Source organism: Octodon degus, unplaced genomic scaffold, assembly GCF_000260255.1.
Source record: "Octodon degus isolate 3935 unplaced genomic scaffold, OctDeg1.0 scaffold00006, whole genome shotgun sequence".
Classification (NCBI taxonomy): domain Eukaryota; kingdom Metazoa; phylum Chordata; class Mammalia; order Rodentia; family Octodontidae; genus Octodon; species Octodon degus.
Window position 1 is genome coordinate 30,455,892 of NW_004524582.1, and position 22,208 is coordinate 30,478,099.

At 57.3% G+C, this 22,208-nt stretch overlaps 1 protein-coding gene and 1 long non-coding RNA gene across 4 annotated transcripts in view; one reads left to right on the forward strand and one right to left on the reverse strand.

The window, feature by feature from the left end:
* Nucleotides 1-4,320: 4,320 nt before the first annotated feature.
* Nucleotides 4,321-5,308, reverse strand: LOC111812192. The gene is made up of 3 exons (XR_002817767.1): nt 5,184-5,308; nt 4,933-5,103; nt 4,321-4,505 (listed from the first exon to the last, which is right to left on the reverse strand). It is a non-coding gene; the product is annotated as an uncharacterized LOC111812192 (long non-coding RNA).
* Tbc1d14 (TBC1 domain family member 14) overlaps nt 4,566-22,208 on the forward strand; it is a 76,962-nt gene continuing 59,319 nt past the window's right edge. The window contains exons 1-2 of one of the 3 annotated variants that reach the window (XM_023699790.1): nt 4,566-5,070; nt 13,434-14,172. In XM_023699790.1, the coding sequence (XP_023555558.1) occupies nt 4,884-5,070; nt 13,434-14,172 (926 nt within the window). In that variant the 5' untranslated portion in view covers nt 4,566-4,883. Of the gene's footprint in view, nt 5,071-5,386; nt 5,522-13,433; nt 14,173-22,208 lie in introns of those variants that run through there. The other 2 variants (XM_023699787.1, XM_004624587.3) reach the window with 2 other exon arrangements.

Here is a 22,208-nt window from a genome sequence, read left to right on the forward strand (position 1 = left end):
AGGAGAGGAGAGGAGAGGAGAGGCAGAAAGGGGGTGGACCCCAAAGCCTGCTTCTCAAGGGTGTTTACTGAGCTGAGCCAAGAGGTGAGATAGGACAAAGCTGTCATCTGCTAGGGCAACCCGCTCAGGTCCCCTCTGTCTCTCTCTCAGAAGCTTTCTTTCCCCCAACAAATAAATATATTCTTCCCCCCCCCCTTTTTTTTTGGCAGAACCAGGGATTGAACTCAGGCCTTTGCGCTTGCCAGGGAAGCGCTTATTCCACTGAGCCATCTCCCTGGCCCCTATATTCTTCTCTTAACCTCAAAAACAAAACAAAACTATCATCCACGGGTGAGAGATAAGCCCAGTCACTCAGGTCATACTGATTCAGTGGGATCACATGGGGAAGCAGTCACGTAGCAGGTGCCCATGCAAGGCTCTCAGGGAGGGAACGGGGAGGAGGTTCTGGCCTCCTGGCTACGGTGACTGGAAGCCGGTGGGCGACTGGTCCTCTCCAAGGACCTCTGGTCCTCTCGGCCCAGCTGCCTTCTGGCCCCGCCCGCCCGCACGTGCCTGACTCGGCTGTCTGGGGCAGTATTCCAGTGCACTGAGCGACAGGCGGTCGCCTCAGATGGGCATCATCTCAGTGGCGTGCCCTCGTCTCCAATACTCATCATTCTGTGTGTTGGGTCTATTCAAAATCCTTACTGCTATTTTGAAATAAAACAACTGTTGTCAACCATAATGACCCTGTGGTGCCACATGACATTATAAGTTAGTTATTCCATTCAGTTACCTTCTTTTTATTTTTGGGCTTTTTATTTTTTTTTTAAGACGGGATCTCAGTATAGCTCAGAATGGCCTTCAGTGGTCTATGTAGGCGAGGTGGCTATGGACTAACAGTGAGTGATCCTCCTGCCTCAGCCTCCTCAGCACTAGGGTCACAGGGGTGCGCCACCATATCCAGCTCTTCCGTCTCTTACTGTTGGACATCTACTTCATGTCCATTTTTCTATTGGAAAAACACTGCTGAACACCTAGTTACAACAGTGCCCCTGAATTTGAGGGTAATTTTATTTATTTTTTTGGCAGAACCTGGGATTGAACTCAGGAAACTGCACTTGCCAGGCAGGTACTTATGCCACTGAGCTACATGCCTGGCCCCTTGAGGGTCATTCCATAAGGATGGGTCTCGTCAGTGTGGGCCAGAGGGACCCATGTGTTCTGATGTCCCTTTGTGTCCTCTGTGGGAACCAGGCCTCCCTCTCACAGCGCAGCTCCTGGGGCCCCATTGGCTGCTCCTGGTCCACACGCTAGGAAACACTGTCCTGCCCAACCTCTGGGGAGATGCTGCCTGTCAGCCAGCTTGAGGGGTCTGGTGGGGGGCAGGCCCTCTGCCATCTTCCGGGCAAGGACAGCTTCCATCTCTCAGGCATTTCCTGGCTTTGGTTTCTTCTCATTCTGCTCAGTTTACAGAACCAACCAGAGAAACCCAAATTCCAAGCATTGTGTCCTAAAAATGAACACTCCCGTCGCCATGGTGAAGGAGCTGACACGCCAGGGCTGGGGACAAAAAGAATCTGTTTTCCTGCAGAGCTCTGAGTGTCTGGGACCACAGGGCACCCTTTAGAGAAATCAATGCTTCGTGGGCTGTGGGCCACCCTGTGAGCATGGACGGGAGGCATGCTGACGCCTGCTGTGGAGGGTGACAGGGCCCCTGGTGGCTTTGAACAGGGACCAGGGGGCCCGAGGGAGGATGGCAGCGTGGCAGGAGCCTCAGGTCGGTGGGGGCAGGGCTGAGGGGCCGCCCCTCGCAGCCCCTGCGTCCTCACCTAGAAGGTACGAGTTGTGTATGGGCGGGGGCGGGGGGCGAGGGCAGAGGGGAGGCAAGGCGGCTAGCACAGCCCAGGGGCCGAGTGGGGCGCACGCACCCATCCGGCCTGCAGCTCGCTCCTGGGGTCTCTGTCCTCCATGAGCACCCGCCTCCACCTGCCCGACGGCAGACCTTCCCCCAGTCCTCTCTCAGCCTCAGTGTCCCCGCTGATGATCAGAGCCTGGCTTGATGATCCTTAAGGCTCTGCCAGCTGCAGCACCCTGCTGAGGACCCACCTGCAGTCTGCATCGCTGAACCGTTTTCCTTGCAAAGAGATATGGCTGTTGGCAAAATGCCGCGCGTGGCTGTCCCAGGATTCCCCCAAGGGCAGGAGTTGAGGGCTGCGGGTCACCCTGCCGTCCCAGTACCCAGCGGACCTCAGGGGTGTTTCTATGGTCCTGACCACCCCCACCGGGCATCCGGCTGAGGAAGCCCAAGGTGCCGCCTCTCCTCTCCTGGGCCAACCTGCCTCTCAATGCATGACATCGCGGGACGGGAGAGGCGCGCTAGGCGCTCCGAGGAGCCAGACACAGCCAAGCGAGGCCGAGCTTTTACCTTTCTCCATTCTCCGCTTGCTCGTTTAGTCCTCCTAGCCCAGGAGGTGGAGGCACTCGGCGCCGCGCAGAGCTGGAAGTGGCGGATGCCGCGGCCTGGCGCCGCGCGCCCTGGCGGTCCCCGCTGAGCGACGGCCTCGCGGCCGTCCCGAGGAGCCGCCGCGTGAGGCCGCCTGGGAAGGCGGGCCGGCCTGGGCGCAGCTGGCTCTGCGGCGGGAGCAGGTGGGTGCCGGGCTGGGCGCGACCCCCGCGCAGGCCGCTCAGCTGAGGCCTGCGCAGTTGTGTTTTTTTCCCGCAGTTTTTAATTTTGTCAGGTTCCCCTGGCGACGAGGCTTATTAGCTCGTCTGGGCGCTGCGGGCAGGAGGTAAGGCAGGCGTCGGAAGCCCAGCCAGGACAGAGGACGAGCGGCGCGGGACCGGATGCGGCGCCACGGCCGCCAGGGGGCGCCACACGCAAGGCTGTGGCCGCGCGCTTCCGGTCGGGCGCGCAGAAGTCGCCTCCGCTAAAATCCCGAGACTGAGAATTAGGAAGAGAGCGGCAGCGAACCCTCCGAAGCAGACCTAGGCCAGCTGCAGCGTGGTGGGCTGCAGCGAGTCCGCAGTGAGGAAGTCTCTGCTTCCCTGTTACTGCTTAAAACCAGGCGTGCGGGCAAGCAGAGGTTTGGTGGAGTCTTGGCATTGGTTTTCACTTGAAACCACCAGAAATGTATGAAGCAGAGTCACCTGTATTCTGTCAGGAGACTGTCTTTTATTTATTTATTTATTTATTTATTTATTTATTTATTTATTTATTTTGAGAGAGCATCTTGCCATGCAGTTCAGGAATTCACAGCGATCCTCCTGCTTCAGCCTCCCCAGTGGTGGGGTTACAGATGTGTGTGACCTCGCCTGGCGAAACTGCCTTCTAAAATGCACACCATAGGGCTGGGGAGATCTGCCTGGCAAGATCCCCTGTACTGCATGCGGGCCGCACCGCGCTGAGCCAGACACTGAAACCGGGCATGGTGGCACACGCTTGTAATCCCAGCGCTGGCGGGGCTGAGGCAGGTGGGTCACTGTGAGTCTGAGCTGTATAATGAGACCCTGTACCAAATAAATAAAAGATGAAAATTTAAAACAAGGGCCGGGGAGACGGCTCAGTGGAATAAGCGTTTCCCTGGCAAGCGCAAGGGCCTGAGTTCAATCCCCGGTTCTGGAAAAAAAAAAAAAAAATTAAAATCCTCACCAGGGGCCAAAGATATAGCTCAGTGGCACAGCGCTTGCCTGGCAAGCACAAGGTCCTGAGTTTGATTCCTATATTCCCTCAAAAGCACACCCTTTGCGTTGTAACAAACAGGTGCCGAGTTATAAGGCCTGTGAGCCAGGGAAAAGACTCAAGTTAGGGCCCACTCCTAAGAACCACTGCCCAGACAAGTGACCTTTCGGCTCCATGACTCCAGGTACTTCTCCTGAAGGCGATGCCGGACTTGCTGTCCCGAGCGCTGGTCTCTGACTCCCCTGGCTCAGCCACAGCCAGTCCTCCTGGGGTTTCCTCTCCGGTGATTCCCTGCCTCATAATCCTCTAGTGCTGGTGTAAGTCCTGGCCTCTGCCTCTGGCCCCTGAAGGGCTTCTCTTCTTTGATGCCCCTAGACCATAACAACAGTCTAACAAACGTTCAGGTGTCTCCTATTTGCCAGGCTCGGGGAAGATGGCAGTAAACCAACAGACAATCGAGCACATTCTATTTATTTAGGGAGGATCTACAGAGTGTCCAGGGTCTCACTACTAGATCGGACTCGTAGTGATCCTACTGTTTACAGCCTCCCAAGAGCTGGGATTACAGGCACGCACCACCACGCCGTCTCAATTGCCAGTCTCAGCGCGCCCCGGGGGTGGGGCTGGCACGGCAGGCCCGGGGATCGAACCCCTGGCCCCTGGGCCTGCTTGCATTGCGCACATCCTACAAGGGGGATGAAGAGCAATTAACCAGCTAAGAGAGACTCCTAGCGTGACCTCACTCGGGGGCTTGAATTTTCTCCGCGACCTGGACCCACCTGAGCTCCGGTTGACCTACACCAAGGCCTCGGGGAGATTTCCCAGTTTGAGTCCGCTTCCGGCTCTGCAAAATGGCTTTGATTAGTCTCTGGAGCCTTTGCAAAAGGTTGAAGCAAAATCCAATTCCTGTAAACACTAGGCCAGTGGTTCCCCAGCTCGTCTGCAAATGACTCAGCTTTCACAACACACTGAAGAACCCTGCAACTCACCTCCGCAGGTGCGGTTCAGTAGCCCTGCAGCTTTGGCATTTTAAAAGCCCTCCGGTGGTACTAAATTATAGACAAATTGCCAACTACAGAGCAAGACGCTGGGTAAAAGCGCAATGAGACAGCGATCAGAAAATCCCGTTTTACAAATTAAGAGGCTAAGGCCAGGCTGGTAGGACGCCAAAGCACACTTCCGGTGCCGTATGTCCTGGGCCTGAGCTCAGGTCCTCACACAGATGGGGCTTTGTTCGGTTGGGGGTACTGGCCAGGCCAGCCTGCCCGCACCTGACACCTGTTGGCCAGCGGTGCCCCATCGATGCGCTCTGCCGCTCGGCTCTTCACGCCTGGTGCCTACCCGTTCGCACCCCTTCCTCCGCCCAGCTGCTTCCCACTTCCAAGATGGCCGCGAGTGGAGCGGAACAGGTAAGGGCCCCCTGTGAGGCGTCCGCGGCGGCTCTGCAGGCACAAAGACACTCTCAGGGTTTCTCGTCGCGACAGCACATGTTCTGTGAGACAGCAGAGGGCCAGCCACGCACTCCAGAGGCCCAAACGGACGGTCGGGCGGACCAAAAGAAGGGCAGCCAAGCGAGCGTCGAGTTCCGAACTTCGCAGGACTGCGCCGGGGGCGACGGACCGGGCGGAAGAGCAGACGCTGGCGGCGGGGGCGGGACCAGGATGCGTGGGGGCGGGACTACTGGGCGGGGCTTGGAGCACGGGGCGGGGCTTGGCGCGCGCGGTGGCCGGCCGCGCGCACCTGTAGCCGACCTGCTGCCTGTCTCGCGGCGGCGTCCCCAGCCCCGCAAGTTGCGGGGTGGCGCGGCCCGGGCTGCAGGTCGGCGGTCCCGGGGATGGCGTCGGGGCCGCGCTGACTCCGGTACTGGGGCCGGGTGTGGGCAGGCCGCGGGAGAGGGGCGCCGGCGCTGCCACCTGCTGCAGCAGAGGCGGTGGAGGCCTGGGGCGCGCGGCCGCGGTGACCCGGGTCTGGGGGGCGCCCGCCTCCGCCCTCCGGCGGGAGCTGGGGGCGCTGGGCGGTGGGCACTGGTGGGGGTGGCGCTCTAAGCCTGTGGTGGGACCGGGTAGCGACGCACTCCTCTTCCGGAACTTGTGGAAAAGTTTTCCCCGACGAGGGGGGCTGCTGGTGTGCGGGCTCCGGGCTCAAAAGGAGTTGCTAGGTGCGCGGGACCCCTCCTCGGAGCTCCGGCCGCAGCCTGTGTCCTCCGACCTTCTCCCGCCCCCGAGGTCTGCGCCCGGGGGTGGGGCTCGGATCCCCGCACCCCTCGCCCTCACCTCGCTCCCATACCCCGTTCCTAGGGTGCCCTTTCTCCTCCCCCCAGCAGAGTCCCAGAAATTTGGGATTTCTGTCTTGGGTCCCTGTTGCTTAGCGTTCTGCGATCACTGTATACCCTTCCATTTCGGACTCCTCGTTCCGCAGCACCAACCCCCCCCCCCCCCCCCCCCCCCCCCCCCCCCGCGTCCAGGGCATACCTGAGGCTAAAAAGCTGCGTTGGGCCCCTCCCACCGCCCCAAGACTACTGTCCGGGCTGGAGGGCGTCCAGTCGGCCGAAAGGACCCATACCTCTGCCTGCTCTCCCCCGAGCAGTGTTTAGCCCTGTGGGTTGCGCTCACCGCGAGGGTGCTGGCTGGGGAGCTGGAAGGGTGGCCCTGCAACTCCAGTCCCAGTGGGGCGCTCGAGTGGGCTTTTGGGGGCCACAAGTGTGAAACTGTTACAGTGGCGTGGGGCACTTTTTCACCATGGGGGGATGGTGGAGCCTGGGGCTCCTGCGCGGAAGAGATCTCTGAGCTGCACACCCAGCCCAGAGCAGCGTGGCTTTTGAAGGAAATGCATTTTGCTTTTGCTGAAGGCTCCTGTGATTATTTCATGCACCTAGGGCAGGTGAGGAAGGAGCCCCAGCTCTGGGGGGACACTTCCTGTCACCAGGTTTATTGGGCCAAGACCAACCCAAGTGCCAAGTGAGGTGAGGGCTTGCCTTCCTCCTATCTCTTACTGATTTCTTAATTGTTCTGTTTGCACCAAGCTGGGCTTCACCACTGTTTGGGTGATTTTTATTTTGGGAGTTAGGTCTCAATATAGTCCATGCTGGCCTCAAACTCACTATGGAGTGCAGGGTGGCCCTGAATGAACTTCAGGGATCCTCCTGTCTGCCCTCAGGCTGCCTCCCCCCTTTGTCATCAGGCTCCCCTGTCCCTGGTGTCCCTTCAGCCCCTGCATTTTCTCAGGGTTAGGCTTCACTTCTGCTGCTGCCCAAGGGATGAATTCCGAACCTTCCTGTCCTCTGTGGAAGACTTCTCAGAGACACAACTGGCCAGCCCACAGTCTTAGAGCCTCTGACAACACTGGTGCTGGGCCTCCTTTCCTAGAGAGCTGTGGATGCTGCCTTGAGACTCGGAGGGGAGTGTCGATGATTTGGTTATAAATACACAGTGCGTAGGGTGGTGCACGCTGTCATCCCAGCACTCTGAACTCGGCGAGCCTGAGGCAGGAGGAGCACTGTGAGTTCAAGGCCAGCTAGGCTACATTGTGAGACCCTGTCTCAAAGATAAAATAAAGTTGAGAATGCATGGTGAGAGGAGTTGGAACTGTGTAGTATGTTCTATCTGACCCCATTTAGGATTCATTATCCTTGGCCTGTTGTTTAGAATTCTTGATGGTGGGGCTGGAAGGCCGCCAGGGGTCTGTGCCATGCTCCAGGTGTGAGGCGAGGCGTCAGTGACAGGAAGTTGCTGCCCCTGAAGCTGCAGTGCAGAGTGGCTGTTTCTTACCCTGCTTATGCAAATACGTTGCTAAAATAGTGGGGCTGAGTTGGCTGGGCCTGCCTGGTGCCCTGCGGAGAATAATACCAGCCTCCTGGAAGGCTTAGCTTGAGCTCCTGTGATACTGTGGGCTTCCTGTGGATTTCTGCCCCTAATTTTGTCACCTGCCAAGTGAGACTGGGTCTAGTATTGCCCCCACCTTCCTACACGGAAACTGAGCCACAGGGAAGCTAAGAAACAATCAAGGTTGGGGAGGAGCTGCTGTTTGAACCCAGGGAATCTACTGTGGAGCCTGTACTATTTTTCCTGTTTATTTCACTTTAAAAACGATTGAAGTCGAAGAGAAAAGCGTAAGAATTGCCCAGTGGTCAGTTTATTGGTGGTCACCAAGTTTAGGGCCTCTATTCTTAGAATTCCAGCAGCCCTCTGTGGGCTTCAGTGTTGGGTCTGGGCCGGTCCCGTTTCCCTTCCTGTGTGGCGTGGGTGAGTTCCTTAGCCTTTCCTATGGTTTCTTCCGTGTGTGATTAAAGTGTGCCATGGTGCGTGGGAGATGCCGGGTGGATGACTTACTTTATTGACGATCAAGAATTTTTTTTCCTTGGTTTTTGGAGACAGGGTCATGCTCTGCAGTCCAGGCTGGCCTTGAAGTCAGTGACCCTCCTGCCTCAGCCTCCCGAGTGTTGGGATCACAGGTGTGCACCATCATGCTAGCCTGGCTGAGAATTAAGATTCTAAATTGTCCTCCCATTCACTCTTCAGGTACTTAGGCAGGCGGCTGGATTTGGTAATTCACTAAGTGTAGCCAAGGCCTTTTGGAGAGAGTACTCCATATGTTCAGTATCCTTAATTTAAAGTGTCCCACTTACGCCTTACGCCTTTTCTTTTCTTTTTTGGTAGTGCTGGGGCCCGAACCCGTGGCCCTCTACGTCGGAGCTGCACGTGTTAGGTCGAGACTGGGCTGCAGGGCCAGTCTGAACTTGCCTCTCGGCCTTGGCCGCATGCCCAGGCCCCTTGTGCCTTTTAAACGCAGCTGCCCGTGGCTAGGGTGAGTGGAGTGGCTGTGCTCCGGGGCTGTGAGGGAGCCTTAGGAGACGCGCACCCCTGAACCCCAGCAGCCGCCTGGCGTGCAGGGGACTTGCGCGGGAAAGCCCGTGCAGCAGCGCCATGCCACGTTCTGTTGCCCTGCTCACCTTCCAGAGGAGTGTGTAAGCTGCTAGGAAAAGCTAGGACTATTTTTATTTTGAAGAACCATTCACTTGAACACACTACTATTGTGACTGGCCATCCCATTGTCCACAGCACAGACTCCTTAGGCAGCCCCAGCGCTGTCGCGCAGTGCCGTGGCACGGTGCTCCCAAGCTTGGGATGGGGGAAGCTGGCTGGGAGTGGGGCTGTAGACGTGGAGTGCTGGGTGATATGTCACCTGAGCCAGGAAGGCAGAGGTAGCAGCTCTGTTAATTGTTAATGCTGAGGCAGCCGAGCCATCTGCTTCTCTAGGATTTGTGGGGAAGAAAAGAGACAGTCCCCTGGGGCCAGGGAGCCCTCAGCAAAGCAAGCCCATGCTCAGGGTGCCCCACTGGCCCAGGTCCTTGTTGGTGTTAGGACTGCACTTCTGGGGCTCTTCTGGGCTGGCTGCGTCTCCCACGGGCCTGGGCCTGGCTGAGATGCGGGGTGGTGCAGCGGCTGCCCAGGAGGACACCGTCATCCCTGCTGTCCTCTCCCTCCCTGGAGGCCTTGTGGAGGTGGAGTGGGCGCTGAAGCCAGAAGACGCAGGTGGGCCCTGTCTGTGAGACTCACGCAGGCCCCTGCTTCTGGTTCATGCAGTGTATGGTGAGGACTAGAGGTGAGGCTTTCCTCAGCAGCCCTGGAGACACAGTCCTGGGGGGTCAGTGGAGACCCTGGGCTGGCTGTGTGTCTCCGGTTCCTCTGTGCTGTGGCTGAGGGGCTGTGCCCAGGGTGCCACATTCAGCTCAGAACCGTGGCTCAAACTCATGCCATTACAGTGCATGCTGCCTGTGGGTGCTGTGTGTTGGTGTGGCCAGGCCCGCCCTCTGGAGACTTGGGCTCCATGCCTTGTGTGCTGGGCTGACCCTGTGGTGCAGGGCTGGGCTGGGCAGAGTTGGGTGGAGGGGAAGTCTGGAAGCCAGGCGAGAGCCCTGCTCCCTGCAGGCCCTGCCCAAGTCACGGCCTCCCAGCTCTCCTCTCTGCAGCTTGGTGCTTCATCCCCAGGGGCTGTACTCCCCTCTGCTCCCTGTGGAGATGGTCGGGGCTGGCAATAGCCTCAGAGTGGCCTGCCCCCGGGAACAAATAGTCTCCCTTATCCACGCCCCGCCCTCTGTCTTGTCTGCTTTTCTCTTGCCAGGAGGTGATGACTAGGCAGCCTGAGGTGGGGGGAGGGGCAGTACCTGAGGCTGCGCAGGCCATGGTCACTGCTGGGGGAGCGGTTGTCCAGCAGGCGTGTGATGTGGAGTTGGAAAAGGCGTGTGGAGGGAGGACCCTTGCTTCCCGGGCTGTCCAGTGTGTGTGGTGTTTCTCGCAGGCAGCTCTGGCTCCTAACCAGGTGGCCACTGGGGGTTGCCAGCCTCTCCTGCCCATGTTTGTGGCCAGGAAGCCCGTGGTAAAGCTTTCTGTCTCATATTGTTGCCTGAGCTGTCACCTTGCTCTTGGGACATGACCCAGCAGATGTGCTCAGGTGGTACTGTCCCTGAAAACTTGCATGCTTCAGAATGTAGCTGTTAGTGACAGTCTGGTAACAGTGGATGCTCTGCTTTGGGCCAGGGTGGAAATCCAGGGGGGAGAATGGGGACAGGTGTAAAATCTGGTTTGTAAGACACCTAGGAGGAAGGGGCCCTCAGCTTCCTGGGAAAGTGGGGAGCATTCTGCTGGAAGCACTGAGGCACTGGCACCTACTTGCCTGCACGAGCCCTGGGTCCCCGAGGACTTGCGGGGAACCAAGGAGGCTGGCTGGACGTGGAGAAGCAGAGGCTAATGGCGTGGGTGTGAGGCTGTCTGAGCCAGTGGGGACCGAGCCAAGTGCCTGCTCAGCTGACGCTCAGGCTCGGCTGGGTTGGAAGCGTGTGACTTGGAGGCTGGCCACTTGCCTCTGGCCACCGTCCAGAGTCCACCCCTAGCCTGGTCTCAGGCACGTGCCTTGTTTGTGCAAGCTGCCCTAGTGGGCACCAGTGGAAGGGGTGGCCTGCAGTGCGGCTCCTGGTTTTACGGCACCCGTGGCACCAGGAGGAAGAGCTCAGGGCCAGGTGGCTGGGTCTGAGGAGTTTGGTCTGAGCGCGTGTTGCAGGGGAGCACTCTGGCTTTTATTTCCTTGAAGACTGACACCGTGTTCCTGAGGTTTAAGGGACTTAGGCCATAGTTGGGATCAGTGGAGGCCATGGAGGCCTCAGAGGTCGCCTGGGTCCTCCCCAGGAGAGGCCCTGGGTGTAGAGACCAGGACCCAGGCTTTGGGCTCTGAGCCCTGGCCTGCCTTTCTTCTTTCTTTTCAACTACACTCAGCCAGGGTGGGATCTCACTGTTGCCCTGAAGTGCTTTGCAGTTCCCTGGACATCAGTGGACACCTGTCTGCCCAGGTGCTGATCTTTCTAGGCAAGGCAGACTTGGTCTCTACTCCTGGATCAGAATTCTTTGTTGTGTTTTTGTTTTTTTGAGACAGTCTTCCTGTGTAGCACCAGCTGGCCTTGAACTCATAGCCATCCTCCTGGCTCATGGGCCAGGGAAATGGCTCGGTAGAATAAGCACTTCCCTGGCAAGTGCAAGCGCCTAAATTTAAAACTCCAGTTCCACCAAAACAAAAAAAGAGAGTAACCCTCCTGGCTCAGCCTCCCAAGTGCCTAGTGACTATTTCAGTTTCTTGTGGCAGATTCAGTCTTTCTGTGGCTGGAAATTACATCCCCTGGGCACCAGCTACATGCCAGGTGCCACGTTTGCTGGCCCTTTCACCATACCTTGTCGTTTCATCTTCAGACCTGCCGTAAGTAATATATGCTGCCCCATTGCTGCTGGCCTGCCCCTGGGAGCCTGCAGCTCCTGGCCCTTTAGTGACAGCACAGTGGCTCCTGAGCCAGGTGCCTGCTCGTGCTCTCCCGGGGCCTTGTTGTGCCAGGGCCTCGGGTGGGCGGCATTAGAACCCGGGGGTCTTGGGCCCAAACCAGTTCTTTGTGCAGTTATTCTGGGTAGGATAAATCTCAGTGTACCATCTGATTTTTTCAGTGGTGATGTTTTGTTTTATGTGTTTGGTACAGGTTCTCACTATGCAGCTCGGACTCGTAGTGATCCTCCTGTATTTAGCCTCCCTAGTGCTGGGATTATACGCAGGTACCACCATGCTCCAACTAGTGGCTGGCTCAGCGTGCCCAGGAGTGGGGTTGGTGTGGCACGTGGTGCCAGGGATTGAACCCTACTCCCTGTGCTTGCCTAAGCACGCACTTAGTCTGCTGAGCTATCTCACTGGCCCTAGTGTGATGTTTTAAAGGAAGGTGGAAGGTTGCCCATCACAGGCGGCTGCAGTCTGCCGGGGCGTGGGCAGGTCCCCTGGGTGTGGCCCTCAGTGTGTGGGGCCCTGCACTTTTGACTTTCCTTCTCAAGCCTGTGCTCTGTTGCTCCATCCCTGGTCGTTTCTCTTCCCAAGCCGCTGCCAGCCGTATTAGGCCTGGTTCAGCTCTGTGCTGGTGGCTGTGCCGCAACCTGGCCCGCCTCCCAGGGTTTCTTTTTCTTTTTTTTTTTTTTGGCGGAACAGGGGATTGAACTCAGGCCCTTGTGCTTACCAGGCAAGCACTTATTCTAGTGAGCCATCTCCCTGGCCGCAACCTCACAGGTTTCTGCTGTGTGCCTGAGGGTGACTGGCTCACAGAGAGGCACAGCCCCTCCCAGACGCCCTGACAACATCCCTGGTGGTGGCATGTGTAACTCATGGTGCTGTTTTTCTGTTCGGTGAAGCTCTCTGGAGTTCTGTGCTGTCTCAGAAAGAGCAGCTGCTGATTGCCTGTGGGTTACACATCCACATGCTTTAAGAGGTGTCCTGCTGCCATCCTCGCCTTGCGTGCATCAGCACTGTGTCACTGTGACAGGATGCCTGCAATAACTGAGAAAGAAGAGGTTCACGTGGGCAACCTGTTCCAAGGTTCCAGTCGTAGGACTGCAGTGGCAGGGTCATGGGGTGGTGCGCTCTGCAGAGGAGGCTGCCCACCCCAAGGCACCCGGGGAGCAGAGGCAGGAAGGGCACAGCGTTAGCATTTCTTCCTCCGGCTGAGGGTTGATTCTTTGTCCTGTGGTCTTTAGGGGGCATCTCCAGTCAGACTGGAGTTTCTTCTCCCTCCAAAAAGGGAAGGTCAGGGCTGGCAAGATAGCTCAGTGGACTAAGCACCTGCTTAGGCAAGCGCAGGGACCAGGGTTCGATTCCCCCTGCTCTGCTGGCCCTGCCCCCTGGGCACACTGAGCGGGCTACTGAGACTGGGCATGGTGGTGCACACCTGCAATCCCAGTGCTGGGGAGGCTGAAACAGGAGGATCACTATGAGTCCAAGCTGTGTAGTGAGACCCTGTACCAAATACATACAAATAAATAAAACAGAAAGGAAAAGTCCTCTAGAAAACTGCTCCTCTGTCCAGCACTGCCCTTGTGGGCTGTGCCAGGGATCCGCGCTGTGACTGGCAGGGTGACAGAGGCGTGGTGAGGATGACCACTTGCCCTGGGTGGACCTTTTGTTTGGTTCTCTCCCTGCTGATTCCCTTCATGGCAGCGTCTGTGAACCCTTGCTCTGGTCCTCAGTCGTGTGTGGGTATGGAGGACTTTTCAAGGCATTTTCCCCAGAAACCTGTCAGAGCTGTGTCAGGTGGTGGCATCTTGGGCTTGCTTGCTTGTAAGCAAGCAAGCAAGGATTTTTTTCCTGGAATCGAACTCAGGAACTCATGCTTGCCAGGCAGGCTCTGCCCCTGAGCTACATCCCTGGCCCCTTGGGCTTTTCTGTCCACCCTCTTTAACTTCTGTCTGTGTCTCTCTAGTTTCCCCTGGGACCAAGATGACTGATGGAAACCTTTCTTCCTCAACAAATGGCATAGCCTTGCTGGGCATTCTGGACAACCGACCGGGAAACTCCCTTCAGAACCTGCACCACGAGAGCGGCAGAGCGCCCAGATCCCTCTTGGTGCCTGAGTACGGGCCCAGGTTGAAACTCGGTGCTGTGGAAGACCGGGACAGCCTTCAGTCGGTGGACTCAGGCATCCCGACCCTGGAGATCAGCAACCCTGAGCCTGTGCCCTGCAGCGTGGTGCATGTGAAGAGGAAGCCGTCGGAGCCCGAGATTGTCCCGGAGCGGGCCTTCCAGAGCGCGTGCCCGCTGCCGTCCTGTGCACCCCCAGCGGCCACCGGAGCGGAGCGGGAGCAGGCCGTGCGGAAGTCCTCCACCTTCCCCCGCACGGGCTACGACTCAGTCAAGCTCTACAGCCCTACCTCCAAGGCCCTGAGCCGCAGCGATGATGTCTCAGTCTGCAGTGTCTCCAGTCTCGGCACGGAGCTGTCCACCACGCTGTCTGTCAGCAATGAGGACATCTTGGACCTCATGGTCACTAGCAGTTCCAGTGCCATCGTGACCCTGGAGAATGATGATGACCCACAGTTTACTGATGTCACACTGAGCTCCATCAAGGAAACCAGTGACTCGCACCAGCCGAGCTGTGCCGATGACCCTGAGGCGGGGAGGAGCCCGAGGCGCCTGGGACCTCTACGTAACTTCTTCTCGAGGTAAAGCCTTCTCTGTCCCCTGGCAGCACCCTGGTGTTCCCTGCTGTCCAAGTCTGGACCTTGTTGGGGTCAGGTTGTGTCATGCAACACTGTTGCGTCCCTGTTGCGCACCCCTCTAGCCCTGAGTCCTTCCCATGCCATGTCCTGGGCTCCTTCGCAAGTCCTTGTCACCTCCCCACCTCCTGCCTGTTGTTGCTGGGGACCTGCATGCCTTGTGCTGTCGCTTGGCCCTGAAAGGAGGGCTATTATACCGGTGACTTAAGAGTTTGTGGCCAACCAGAGGGTGCTTATAGGGGTGGTGTCAGCAGCAGCCACCTGTCCCCAGAGGGGACCTTTCTGTCACTATTCCCAGTAGGGCACAGGGCTGGAGCATCCAGTACCCCAGTTGCACCCCCTGTGCTGTTAAGTGTGAGCTGTTCCTGCTTGCCAGCCCCACATCCCTGCCCTTCGCGGTGCCCTGTTGCCTGCCAGCTCCCATGTGTCCCCTAAGGCCCTGTAGAGACAGTTGCTTGGGCTTCTGCTTACCCGTGCTGTCACGCTTTTGTCCAGTGAGTGTCTGTCTGAGTCCCTGCTCTAGACGGGTCACGTGGGGCTTATGTGAGGACAGAATGTTGTCTGCTGATGCTGGGGCCCAACTTTCTGTCTGGGGTCACACAGGGAGACTCGGCCACCTGTGTGGCGCGTGTAGGACATGGGCCTGGGAGCTTAGCATGTGCAGAGTGGGGCTCCAGCCTGCGGCCCCCTGTCGCCCCTGGGCCCTGGGCTGGGTGGAGGGTGGCATTTCTGCCACTGTCCCTGATGCCTCGTGTGTACCCTTGCAAAGCCCATGCTGAACTCATGTAGGACGTGGCGTGAAGTCCTGGCTGGGTCACTGAGAGGTCCTCTTGCCTGCGCCCAGGACCGGGGGCAGTGTTCAGTGCTGTTCTGTGGTTTGGGCACCTTTGTTTCTGAGGTGCTGATTGTGGAACCCCAGTCTTGGAACTCAGTAGCTCAGATTGGCATCTGCTAGGAAGAGCTTGGTCCCTGGGGTCACTGCTGCTGTCTAGTATCTTGCTGGGCTCGGACAGTGGCAGCTCAACTCCCCCGTGTACTTGACTGAGTTTTCTCAGCTCTCCTTCGACTTGCTTATGTATTTATCGTGTGTGTGTGTGTGTGTGTGTGTGTGCGCGTGTGTGTGTGTGTGTGTAAGACCGGCCCAGCTCACCCTAGGGGTGGGACTGGCGCTTTGAACTGCTTCAGTCCCTGCATTTGCCTAAGCAGGACTTTAGTCTGCTGAGCTGTCTCACTGGCCCTATTGCTTGCTTGCTTGCTTTTTGTATTTAGAACAGGGTCTACAGGGTCTCATCACTATGTAGATTGGACTCATAGTGATTCTCCTGTTTCAGCCTCCCAGGTGCTGGGATAACAGCCATGGGCCACCAGGCCCAGTTTCAGTCTCCCCACGGTTGGGGCCGCACGGCAAGCCAGGGATAGAACCCAGGCCACTGCGCTGCCTAAGCAGGCACTTTAGTCTGCTGACCTCTCAGGCTGGTCCCCTATTTATCTTTGTATTTGTTTTTGCATTTCAGGGGGTTAAACATCCCCCACCCTGTTTTCTTTTTTTGAAGTAGGGTCCTACTACATTGCTGTGTTGCCCAGGCTGGACTCATACTTGTGATGCTCCTGCCTCAGCCTCTCTGACAGGGGTGGGGAGTAGAAGCGTGGGCCTGTTTGGGAGCAGCACTGGAGCCTGTGTGGGTCCTCAGCTCTTCCTGAACGTCCAGATCTCGGGGGAGACAGATTTTCACGGCACCTGGGATTCTTAGCACCTCCCACCTGGTAGGAGCTGCGGTGGCTGGGAGTTCAGCACACCTGCGCCCACACTCTAGCCGCGTGACCTTTGGCCAGCACAGCGCCGTGGTGTCATTGTTGGTGCTCCCCACACCACCCCCTCCACAGCTTGCTGCCCACCTCAGTGCCTCCACCTGGGGAGCGGGGCAGGCTCTGCCTTTCTTCCCCTGGGATGAAGCGGTTCACAGGCTGATGGGGGGCAGTGGGGGACCCACACTCAGTAGTATAGGGCGACCCTGGCTGTGCCTTGCCCTTTATCTCTGGTGAGCAGGCTCAGAGGGAACCCCTTAAGGCAGTTTCTTAAGCCTTTTGACAGCTGCAGTTTCTCAGAATTCTGCCCCTCATCTCTTCTGCTTTATGCCTCCTGTCTTCCTGACCTTGTTCTGATGGCTGTGACATTGTTATTGAGAACCACACCTGTGGCCCTCTGGGGACAGGTGGAACATGATAAGACATGTTCACCACGGGTGACGTGGCGTGCTGAGCTGGTGGGCTTGGAAAGGGTGTTGGGACGCAAGGGAGGATGCGGCCGAGATGTGACGAGCAGTGATGTCTGCCCGTGTCCTCAGGTCACCTGGCTCTCCTTTTCTGGTGGTGTGGCTACTCAGCACCTGTGAAGTGGCCCTCGTGCCCCGGACCCCGATTTAGGGCCGAATAGAAGAGTCCCGCTGCGTGCCTGAGCTGCCCTGGTGTCAGGCCTGTGCGTTGTGGGAGGACTGCTGGGTGATGTTTTTCTCCTTGCTGGGTACTGCCTGTGGTCCTAGGCCAGGCAGGGGCTCACTGGTATTAGGGCTTAGTGGCCTGGTCTGCAGAAGGAGCCCCGGTACCCAGCCAAGAGGCCCCATAAGGGCAGCCCTGGGCTGCTGTCTGTCCCTGTGTCGCGCGCAGGATGAGGAGAATGGAGATGTGAGCCTAGCAGCAAGGCCAGCTCACACTCTGAGAAGGGACCAAACAGCGTGAGTTACAGGGCGGGAAAAAATCTGGAGAGTGCCCACAGGGCAGGAGGGAGGTTGGCACAGTCAGCAGGTGCCTCCTAGCTGGACCTGGGGAGGGGATATCGGGGCTCTGACGAGAGCTGTCACTCAGAGGAGGTCAGTGTCAGCTGTCTCCCCTGCACTTACCCTGCGGCCTCTGGTTGCTGTTGCCGTTCCCAGCCGAAGGATTTAGGTTCTTCTGCTGTGACTCTTACTCCATCAGGCCTCGGGACTAGCGTTCCCAGCCACCGGCTTCTGAGCCTGGGCTCTGTCCAGGTTGGTTGTTGTGTTGGGAGAGGATAACCGAAGGGGCCAGGGGAGGCTGACTGCCTGGGGAGGTCAGGGACGCACAGAGGCTTCCTGAGGGCTCTGCGGGGCCCAGAGGGGTTCAGGAGCGGCTGGCTTGCCAAGGGCCTGCTGCCTCCCGAGCAGTGCAGCTGGTCTTTGTTTTCTTCTGGTTGTAAGTTGTAGTCATAATAATTCGTGTCCTGAGTGCCTGGGGGGTACCAAGCATTATGCAAGGTTCATAAATATTGTACTCAGGTACAGCAATTAACCACTGAGAAGAATGTATGCAGTGTATTATTTGTTGAAACTGTACTTTTGATTTGATTTGAAACTGTCTCATTGCTATATGTTTATCAATAAAACTTTGAAAAGAAAAAAAAATAAAAAAATAAAAAAAAAATATTGTACTCAGCATAGTTAAACAATGCCCTGAGCGTTTGCTGTAGCCGAGGTGTGAGACTAGTTGGGCTGGGGAACCTTCAGAGGCAGGGCCATACAGCACTCAGATGCTCATCCCCGGCCAGGTGCTTGGGCTTCATTTTTTTTTTTTTTTTTTGGTGGAACCAGGGATTGAACTCAGACGTTTTCGCCTGCTAGGCAAGCACTTATTCAACTGAGCCATCTCCCCGGCCCCTTGGGCTTCATTTGGGAGGGAAACAAAGACCCCTGTCTTTGAAGAGCTCATGTTTTGGTGGTGGAGGCAGATGGTAAACGTACTTAGTAGATAATGTGCGTGTGTTGGTACTAACGCAGGTGATGGAGCACACAAAGCAGAAGTGGCAGGAGGTACTGTGGGGACTGGGGAGGTGGGGACAGAGGCCCAGTGGGGGCAGGGCCCGGGCAGGCGAGGGCGTGCACGCGGAAGCCCTGTGGGTAGCTGGGAAGAAGGCAGAGAGGCTGAGGCACAGCTCCCATGCAGGCACCCTGCCTCCAGGGGCCGGCTTGGGGCGCGCTGGTGGGGAGCCACTGCAGTCTTGAATGGGGCTTATTCTAGATTCCTGCTGCTTCATGTCCATGTACCGCAAGGACAATGGCTGTGACCAGCGTGGCTGGCCTGCTTCAGCCTGGCTGGGTATCAGCGACGTGAAACACACGCGTTGGTGGTTGCCACCCTCTCCAAGGTCGACTGGGGCCTGCGCGGTTCTGGGCCTGCAGGTGTTGGCAGGGCAGAGCTGCCTGTGCTCTGGGGGCTGCGCGCCTCTTGCCTTGCTGGTTGTGCGCCGGGACCACCCTCAGCTCCAGGGCTGCCTGGTCTTGCTGTGTGGCCCCTCCACCCTTTGAGCCACAGCAGAGGCTCTCTTGTGAGTCTGTCACCAGGAAGAGCCCTGGGCTTTTCCTTGGGGCGTACCTGGCTACTCTTTTTTGTTTCAGTTTTGGTACTGGGAATTGAATTCAGGACCTTGTACTTGCCAGGCGGGCACTGTGCCACTAAGCTATATCCCGGGTCCCTTGGGGCATAAGCCTGAGGTCCAGTGGCTCCATCCCTTACTTTTGTACGGAGGATTTGTGCTTTAGGGTAATAAAAGCTGGCTGTGCAACTCAGTACTTTTCCTCCAGCCACGCAGGGCCAGGAGTGTGCATGTGTGCAAAAGTGTCAAAATGGGATTTGGACCCACCCTTGTGTTCTGGCTGGCTGGTTTTGTGCTTGTTTACCGAGTATCACAGTGTCCAGTAGACCCACACCACTCCAGGGTTTTTTATTTTGTTTAGTGTTTTACTGTTATGAGACAAGGTCTTGCTGTGCAGTTCAGGCTGGCCTTGAGCTCACTTTGTAAACCAGGCTAGTCTCAAACTTGCAACGATCCTCCTGCTGCAGGCTCCCGGGTGCTACAGGACTTGTTAAAAAAAAAGTTTTCTTCTGATTTTTCGGGTGGAAGTAGCCCAGTTCAGTACAATGGTGGCTGAAAAACCAGATTGGCAGGTTTTCAGAAGGTCAAAAGTGAATCATCGGATTACGTGTGCATGGATGATGGAGTTGATCCACTATGGTGAAACCCTTGCTTCCCAGCAGCAGAGTGGTGCGGGTGAGGAGGACGGTGATGAGTGGACTGTAGCCATGGGAGCCAGGGATCTGTGACAGTGGAACGAAGCGAGGATGCTCTGATAAGGCACAGAAACACAGGCCTCCTTGCTGCCGAGGATGAAGACAACAGCAGTGTGAGTACATATTTGACTAGTCCCGATATTGTGAAATGGCCACAGACAGGATTCGGTGTTACAGTGAGGCCCCAGGGTCTCTGCCTGGTGCAAGGTGTTGGACAGAGAGCCAGCACTGCCACGCAGTGTTGGAAAGTATAGCAGGCGAATGCTACAAGTTGCTGTGAGGAGCACAAAGGCTGAAATGCAAGTAAATGTTCTGTATGTACTAAGAGCCGTGTTAAAAGGTACTGTGAACCTCACTAGCTGAGCTGAAAGCATTCATAGATCTGTTGTAGCTGCCAGGGATTTCTCATGGTAACCAGAGGAATGTAAGAGACTTATGCAAAAGCAGTGGGTCAAACTATGGCATAAAAATGTAGATATTGTGGGTTTGTGCAGAGTGGAGTCAGAAGTGGGTAAGAGCTGGAAGAAGTGGTGTGAGGTTGGCTCTTCTTTAAATGGGAGGAATAGGGCCAGGAATACAGCTCAGCAGCACAAGCGCCTGCCTGGCAAGTGTAAGGTCCTGAGGTCCCAGTACCAAAGAAAAAGGAATGCCAGTTTGTGCTTCCTGTTGAGAGTGAGTAACCTGGTAGCAGTGTGAGGGGGTACCTATCCCGACGTGAGGGTCTTGGACCAGCACCCTGGAGTTGGGCTGCCCAGCTGGGGAGAGCATCTGAGTGGCAGGTGCCACGCAGAGGAAGTAGCTCGGCATGAGTGGTGGCTGGGGGGCTCTGCAGAGGTGCATGCTGCTCTGCGGAGAGACTGCTTCAGAGTGATTCCCTGAAGTGTGTGTATGAGGGTGAATGCACACCTGTGTTTTGCTTTAGTTAGCAGCACTGGGGATGGAGTCCAGGCTGAAGCAAGGCAGTGCTGCGCCACAGCCCTGAACGTAGGTTTCAGACAACAGCATACTAAGTTTTTAAGCAATATGAAAAGTCAATAAATATGACTTTATGAAAAGTAGAGTGCTGGGGGCTGGAGAGATGGCTCAGTGGAATAAGCGCTTCCCTGAAAAGCACAAGGGCCTGAGTTCAATCCCCGATTCCACCAAAACAACAACAACAACAGCAACAGAAAAAAAAGAAAAGTAGAGTACTTTTTCAGTACTTTCAGGTAGCAGAATTCAGCAGAAAGTGGAGAGTTCCCCACGTCTTCCTGGACAGCCCAGAGTGCTGCGTGTGGGTGGTGAGCATGGCCCCGCTGGCCGTCATTGTCCTGAGCAGCTCACCCTGGTGCTGTGCCGTCTGTGGACTCTGACAGGCGTGCAGTGTGCTTGCCATTACAGCATCCTGCAGGGTAGGCCCAGCCCTGGCGCCCTGCCCCCTGCCCTCCTTGCCTCCTGCGCAGCCCTGGCAGCCACCAACACTCACTGGCTATGTAGCTCTGCTCTCGCAGTGCCCTGCAGTCTGCAGTCACAGGCTGTGCGGCCCTTTGAGGCTGGCAACATCCCCTTAGAGCACCTATCTGAGCTGAGCGTCCTTCCTGTCTCTTCACGGCTGACTGCCCACGCTTTAGTGCTGAGTAGTGTTCTGCCTCGCGGCAGTGCCAGTCATCGGGTGGAGAGGGAAGTGCGGCTGGTTCTGCTGGAGGGTGGAGGCTGGTGCCGTGTGCTTGCCCAGGGCAGGGCACAGTGAAATGCAAGAGAGGCAGGGCGAGCTCGCTGAGGAGTGTGGGCACAGGCCTTGGTGTGGGTGAGGTGGGCCCTGCTGGCAAGGGCCAGTATGGGGCAGGAGCCGAGTTGAGCCCTTGCGGGGTTGCTGGGCATCTTCCTGTGTGGAGCCACCGAGGCCCAGGCTGGGGGAAAGGAGGGGAGCAGCGTGAGGCAGGCTTGGGGAGGGGTGGTAAGTCGTGCTAGGGGCCTGGATCTGGTGCTGCTGCCTGGTGGCCTTACCAGGACAGACCCTCTTCCCACGGCATAGGACAAGTCCCAGGTTGAGGTCATCTAGGAGGTGGGGTCCTCATGCTGAGTTCCTTGGAGTTTAGTCCTACAGATAGTGTTAGCCTGCTCAGGTCACTCAGCCCTGGGGTCCTCTGGAGGGCACCAGGCCAGGTCAGCAGAAGGGACATAGACACCCAGAGGAAATGCCCAGGAACAGGGACTATGCTATGGGCGGGTGTGAGGCCCTACTTCCTCTTCTTTAGCCCCCTGTCCTCTTAGGGACCCACTGCCTCTCACAGCCAGATGTCTCTGCTTGACGTCCCCTGCCTTCCCCACCGGACAGCCTCCCCAAGACTCCCTGCGTGCGTGTGCGTGTGCGTGTTATGCTCCTCTGAGTACCTCCATCCATCCCTGAGCTGTTCTGTGGGTGCCCGGCCATGACCCACAAACCCGTGACCTCTATGGGGGGGATCCCACAGGAAGTGTGCTGGTGAGCACGTGTGTCATCACAGCTGCGTGGTGCTAGGCTGGCCTGGCCCTGGCTGGCCAGTGTGTTGTGTGGAGTCCACCGCATCTCCCCTGAGCAGCTCTTTTGCTGGGACCACCAATGAAGGGGGCCTTGGCTGTGCTACCCCAAGCAGCGATGTCTGCTTTCTGCCACTGCAGGCTCCCCTGGGAGGGCTGTGCTCCAGGGATCAGCAGTGTGGTCACCCTGGCTCTCCATCCCTCTGCATGTAGTAGACGGCAATCTCAGTTCCTTCAGCCGGGGACCGTCCCAAGTCATGTCACCTCTGCTTGAAGCCCCCATCCTCCCTCGGCCCAGGAGACCCCTGTGGGCTAGGCTCCTTACCTACTTAAGGCCTGCTGCTCCTGTGACCTGCTGCCACACTTGGAAGAGAAGAGGCCACCTGAGGTCCCAGGAAGGG